The sequence below is a fragment of the Neophocaena asiaeorientalis genome, unplaced genomic scaffold (genome assembly GCF_003031525.2).
Source record: "Neophocaena asiaeorientalis asiaeorientalis breed wild unplaced genomic scaffold, Neophocaena_asiaeorientalis_V1.1 scaffold357, whole genome shotgun sequence".
Taxonomy (NCBI): domain Eukaryota; kingdom Metazoa; phylum Chordata; class Mammalia; order Artiodactyla; family Phocoenidae; genus Neophocaena; species Neophocaena asiaeorientalis.
The window spans coordinates 2,443,227-2,449,324 of NW_020173270.1; the positions used below are offsets into that span (position 1 = coordinate 2,443,227).

General features: G+C 54.4%; 1 protein-coding gene across 1 annotated transcript in view; it reads right to left on the minus strand.

The window, feature by feature from the left end:
• SAXO5 (stabilizer of axonemal microtubules 5) overlaps positions 1 to 3,080 on the minus strand; it is a 4,401-nt gene extending 1,321 nt beyond the window's left edge. The window contains exons 1-7 of the mRNA XM_024745676.1: positions 2,506 to 3,080; positions 2,072 to 2,087; positions 1,387 to 1,469; positions 1,190 to 1,294; positions 814 to 926; positions 623 to 732; positions 75 to 276 (exon numbers count right to left, since the gene is read on the minus strand). Of these exons, the coding sequence (XP_024601444.1) occupies positions 75 to 276; positions 623 to 732; positions 814 to 926; positions 1,190 to 1,294; positions 1,387 to 1,469; positions 2,072 to 2,087; positions 2,506 to 3,080 (1,204 nt within the window). The remainder of the gene's footprint in view (positions 1 to 74; positions 277 to 622; positions 733 to 813; positions 927 to 1,189; positions 1,295 to 1,386; positions 1,470 to 2,071; positions 2,088 to 2,505) is intronic.
• Positions 3,081 to 6,098: the final 3,018 nt, after the last annotated feature.

Below are 6,098 nucleotides of genomic sequence, written 5' to 3' on the forward strand. Positions count from 1 at the left end.
CGGGGTGGGATCGGCCGGGGGCGGGACCACAGCTGTGCCAAGGGCGGGGCTTCCGAGGTGGGTCCCGCGCTCACCGCCTGTGCCCTGGGGCAGGTTGCTCTGCAGCAAGTGGAGGTTGAGCGCTTTCGGCGGCTTCTGCATCCCAGGGGGTAAATAGTCTGTGCCCATGGAGGTCTGGAAGAACTGTCCGAGCAGCGACGGCTCCCCTAGGGTTATGTGACTCTGTAATTTCTTATGAGGCATGTGGCGGCTGGGTGGCTCGGTCGCGGGCAGCGGCTGTAGGACCACATGGCATCTGGGAAGCTCCCGGTGTCAGGGATGTCCCATGGTCAGGACGGAGGGCAGAAGTGGGCGCTGTGAGACCTTGGACGGCTCACACTCTCTCTGGGTCCCACGTGATGGCGCTGGGAGTTGGTACTGTTATCTCAATTTACAGGCAGAGCCACTGAGGTTTGGAGTGGTTAAGCGACTCACCCCACTTCACACAAACAGATCCAGGAGATGCCCGCACGCATGTCAAGCTCCCTCCCACCTCAGGGCCTTTGCACTTGCTATTATTCACTCTGCTTGGGAAGCCCTTTTCCCTGACGAGCCCGGCTGCCTTCTTCCCCTTCCTGCTGACCTGGCCGTGGAAGAAGTGCGTGGAGGTAGTGAGGCTGCCCGGACCAGGGCACCCATTTCCTTCCAGGATGTGTGACTCCGGAGTCAGGTCGTGGTGAAGAACAAAAGGCTCTGCCAGTGGCAGATTAGGTCCTGAGCAGCTCTGAGAGGCTGCTGTGGGAGCGAGGGGCGGGGCAGGAAGCAGGCTCTCACCTGGCTCCCGGGCATAGAAGTGTTCACCCTTGGTGGTCCTGTCGTGGAAGAGGCCATCTCCAGGTCGAATATTCACACCGTGGATGTGGGCTGAGGCCTGGGCCTTGTCATACCTGCAGATAAGGAGGTGGGAGAAGAAGGACCCATCTGATCTGAGCCCATGCAACTCCCAGGAAAAAGGAGAGAGGGACAGGCTTTCTAATGGCCGAGCTGTGGGGTGCTAATCGTGGGAAGTGTGGCATAATAGTGGGTCTTGCCTGTGGGTGATGGAGAATTCAAAGGCACAGCATTGGCCCTACAGCCTTAGGTGACACATCCCACATGTCGTTGAGAGCCGTTTGCCCCATCTTAGTAGTAGGCCATGGTCCCTTTGTACCTGTCTGGGGGCAGAACCTGGGGCCTGTAGGCTTGTTTCTGCTCTGCACACATGGGCCCATAGCCAATCTTGAAGTCTCCCAGTTCTATGCTGGAGGAGGCCCGTGGGAGGACAGGCGTGGGAAGGGCAAGACCACCCAGCGCCCACCTCTGCTCCCTCCGCCGCCAGCAGCACCAGCCCAGCTTCAATTTACCCTCTTACACGTCAAGGCAAGTGGGCCTGGAAGGGCCTGGAACTGTCTCTGGTAGGAGGTGCTGTCATCCTGTCTCCTGTGCTCCCACTCCAAAAATAATAAAAAAATAATGAGAACGAGGGCGTTCCTTGGTGGCCTAGTGGTTAGGATTCTGGGCTTTCACTGCTGTGACCCGGGTTCAATCCCTGGTCGGGGAACTGAGATCCCGCAAGCCGCGTGGTGTGGCCAATAATTAATAATTAATAATAATAATAATGACAACAAGAATAGCTCTACCAAGTTTTGAGCCCAGTACCTAGGTTAAGTGCTTTGCATCTCACTTGGGGGGCCGATATTATTCCCCCCCCCCACCTGAAGCCTCCTTGAAGCTCGGAGAGGTCAAATAACCTGCCAGAAATAATAGAAATTCAGAACCAGGTGGAGTCAAAGCCAACTGACAATCCGTGAACCCAGCTTGGAGGGTCTCTGACTAGTGATGTCTACCAGAAGGTCCTCTGTATCACAGAACTGGAAAATCATATGAATGACAGCGACCCTTTGTTGAGTGCGCGGTATTTTACAGGCATATTCTGCACTCGGGGCTCTTTCGGCTTCACCAGTAACTATAAAGTGGGGCCCTGTTGTTGCACCCACTTTGCAGGTGAGTGAACTGAGGCTGGGAGAGATCGACTTGCTCAGAGTCACACAACTACTAAGGTCGCAGGGCTGGGGTGGTGGTGGGGGACACTTAGCAGATTTGCCCGACCCCAAACCAGCTTTCATGACTTCGGGCCACCGCACAGCACCCTGGAGAAATTCGGGAGACATGCCTATTGTGTGGATGCAGAAACTGAGGCTCAAGGAGCTTCCAGTGTGTCTCAGCCTCTGCACTATTGACATTTGGGGCTGGATAATTCTTTACTGTGGAAAGCTCTCCTGCGCGTGGTAGGATGTTTAGCAGCATCCCTGGCCTCCAGCCGCTCCCTGATGGTACCGCCTTCTCCCCCCACCCCCACGCCCAGTCGTGAAGACCAAAATATGATCCCCAGGCATTGCCAAATGTCCGCTGGGCTGGGCACAGAATCCCCGCTCGCCATGAGAACCATTGTGTTGGGTAAATTGCCTAGGGTGCCCGGGCGCGCGCTCACCGAAGTGGCAGGAGGGCTCGCGGAGCTTCGGGCAAATGTCGTGGAGCGAGAAGAACTCCTGGTGCGCGCTGGGCGGGATGGGCAGCTTGGCTCGGTCGCGGGACGGCACCGAGTCGCGGTCGAAGATGAGGCGCGCGCCGCGGATCTGCTCGCTGGCGCGCTCCGGAAGCGCCGGCCTGCCGCAGTGGGCGCGCGCGGGGGAGAGGCCGGTGCGGGCGCGGGAGTCCGCGTGCGCGTGCAGGTTGCTGGCCTGCATGGCGAGCGTGCGCTCCCGTGCCAGTTCCCGCTCCCGCTCCCTTGACAGCAGCGGTGACGCGGGCGCATACGCGCAGTGCGTCTCCGACAGGAGCTTCTGGCCGGCCCAGCGCGCGTCCTGTTGGAAGAGGGACGCGCGGGGCGGCGGCTGGCACAGCGGCCCACGGGTAACGTTCCGGTAGGCGGGAAAGTCCCGGTGCGACGCGGACTGCTTGGCGTCCGCGTGCAGCCGCGGCTCGGGCCCCAGCGCAAAGTGCGAGGCCTTGAGGAATTCCAGCCAGGACATTGGGCACGGCAGGAGGGCTCCCGCGGCCATCGCGGGACGCAGCGCCACCTGTGAGGGCGCGGAGAAGGGACTGAGCAGGTGCCCGCGGGGTCAATGCTGCCTTTTACTCCTTTCTCTGTGCCAGGCACTGTATATCATAAGAAACAGGTGTAGGGGATTCCCTGGTGGCCTAGTGGTTAGGACTCCGGGCTTTCATTGTAGGGCTCGGGTTCAGTCCCCGGTCAGGAAACTAAGATCTCGCAAGCCGGTTGGCACGGCCAAAAAAAGAAAAAAAAAGAAACAGGTGTAGCCCCTCTGCCTGCCCCCAGGGAAAGTAGAGCTATAAGTCATCACTCATATGGCACTTATAGTGTGCCAGACACGGTTCTAGGCCCCCAGAGGGGGTCCATCATTAACAGACCAAGAGCCTTGCTTTTGTGGAGATGGTAATGGGGCCCAGAGGAGACAAACAATAATGTATAAATGTAATCACATAACATGCAGAGTCAGTTACAAGCTGATAAGTGCTGTGGGGAAAAAAGTCATACAGGGTAGAAGGATGGGGTTTCGGGTGGAAGGGTTGTAGTTTTAAATAGTCAGGGAAGGCATCACCGAGATGATAGGCAAAGACCTGGAAAGAGGGGCAGCGGGGCATTTGGGTATCTGGGGGTAAGAGCATTCTGGTCAGAAGAAACAGCAGGTGCAAAGGCCCTGAGGCTGGTGCAGAGAAACGGGAAGAGCTGTAGAATTAACCACTGCATTTGACAGTTTGCTGCCACAACCCACTCTCCTCACGCTCAGTCAGTTGTCGAGGCCATGGCTCTCCGCTCCTTCATGTCTGGGAACCCACTTCCGTCTCTCTGCCCAACCCTGGCCACTGTCCCATCTCTGCCACACACCCCCTCACTGGTTTTCCTGCCCTCTGCAGTTGTCCCAGGTCCTGACTATTCTTTCTGTCCTCAAGCTGTTTGAGGTTGACACACCTTCCACTCATTTCTCTGGGCTTTTAGCTCCGGGCTCCCAGCACCCCACTTAGCCGACTGCGACTTTCTGGTCTTTGCTCAGAGCTGGGGTGTTTCCCTCACTCTCCTCTCTGCACCTTAGAGACCAGACCCTTGGATGCCACCAGCACCCCTGGCTTAGCCTCTTCTCGTGTGGGAGGCCCTCCGGGATCACTTCAGCTCACGGCTATTTGCTCATGTCAATCTCTTTAGAAAACACATATCAAAGGTTTTAACGTGGCAACCACTTCAGCGTGGAGGATTTGACGTCAGAGGCCGCTGATGTCCATTATCCCCATTTCCCCAGGTTTTCCTCCTTGTCTGCTATCTAACACTCTTCTGCACAGGATAGGCCGAACCGTCTGAGTCACTGTACCGCTTAATGCCACTCCAGGGCTCATATACCTGCAATGTCGCCTTAGAGACATCTGTGCTCTCCACCTCCAGCCCCAAGACCACCAGGAACACACAGGTATTTGAACACATAGGGCTTGTTATCTGTTGCAGCGGGGAGGGCATACTCTATGGACCTATCAGACTTGGGCTTGCTTGTCTTAGGTGCTTCCTGGGAGGTTTCAGTAAGCGGGGCTTTGCTCTGTGTTGGATTTTTTACCGGTTGGGAATTTGACTTCCTTTTTTTGAGATGTTCCGACAAATAAAAATAATATATAAAAACATCAGGACAGGGAAGGGGGGTGCGGGGAGATGGGAAGTTGACGCTTAATGGGGACAGAGTTTCAGTTTGGGAAGATGAGGAAGTTCTGGAGATGGAGGGTGGGGATGGTTGCACGACAGTATGAATGTACTTAATGCCACTGAGCAATTAAAGATGTTTAAAATGGTCAGTTTTATGTATATTTCACCACAATACAAAAAATTTTTTTAAAGGAGAAAGGAATTTCTTAAAAAAAAAACCAAAAACAACTAACAAACAGATGAAATAAAAATGTAAGGGTGGTGAACCTGTCCCAGTTCATGGTGCCCTAAATCACCTACTGAATGGGATCTTCCCTTCCTTCCTCCCTCTCTCCCTCCCTCCCACCCTCCCTCTCCTCTCCCTTCTTTCCTCCCTCTCTCCCTCCCTTCCTTCCTTCCTCTCTCCCTCTCTCTCTCTCTTTCTTCTTTCCTTTCCATATAGTTGACACAACACTGTGTGAGTTTAAGGTATACAACATACCGATTTCTGACACATTTCTATTGCAACATGGTTGCTATTGTAGCCTTAGCCAACACCTGTATGGTGTCACATAACTATCACTTCTTTCTAGTGTCTGCAACAATTAACATCTGGTCTCTTGGCGGGTTTAATGTTTATAATACAGCCCTCTGGTCTGTCGTCCCTGTACTTTGAATTTGAGCTCCAGGACTTATGTACTCGGTGGGTTCCTTTTCACTAAATTCAAGCAAAGTTGTTGTTTTGTCCACTGGGTCGAGGTCCCATTTACCTGCTCCCTAGCCCAGGGCTCTGCTGAGGGCTTTGGCCCAGCCAGGTTGATGCAAATATACATTTTCCCTGCCCGCTGGGAAAAGGAGGACCCAGGAGGGTGTAGATCCTGGATGCTGTCAGGAAGCAAGGGGGAGAGGTAACACCCTAACAGAGAAACAATAATTTGGATCACGACGTCTAAGGAATGAAGTAAGATTAAAGCAGCGATTGGCAAAGACACAGAAGTCATTTAGATTAGCCAGGAAATGTCTGGTTGCTGTTGTGAGTTGGACAATGTTCATGTTTTGTCTGTGTTCAGACACCATGATGGAGTGGGCTTGTTTTGTCTTGTTCAGCCACGGTCACAGGGTGGCCTTGTCCAATGCGGGCGTTCTGTGAAATGCTGTGATCGCCAGGCCAGGCCCTAGCAACCACAAGGCCAGCTGTGAATGCCAGGCCGGTTCCTGTCTCTTTCCCAAAGGTCAAGCTCAGCCCTAACCAGATGGTGGCAGACACTGGGAGGGCGGGGCCCTGCCTACAAGACTCACCGCTGTCTCCTTGGTGCCTAGAACAGAGCCTGGTGCACGGCAGGCATCAGAGAAATGCCTTGTGTTTTTTTTTTTTTTTTTTTTTTTTTGGGGG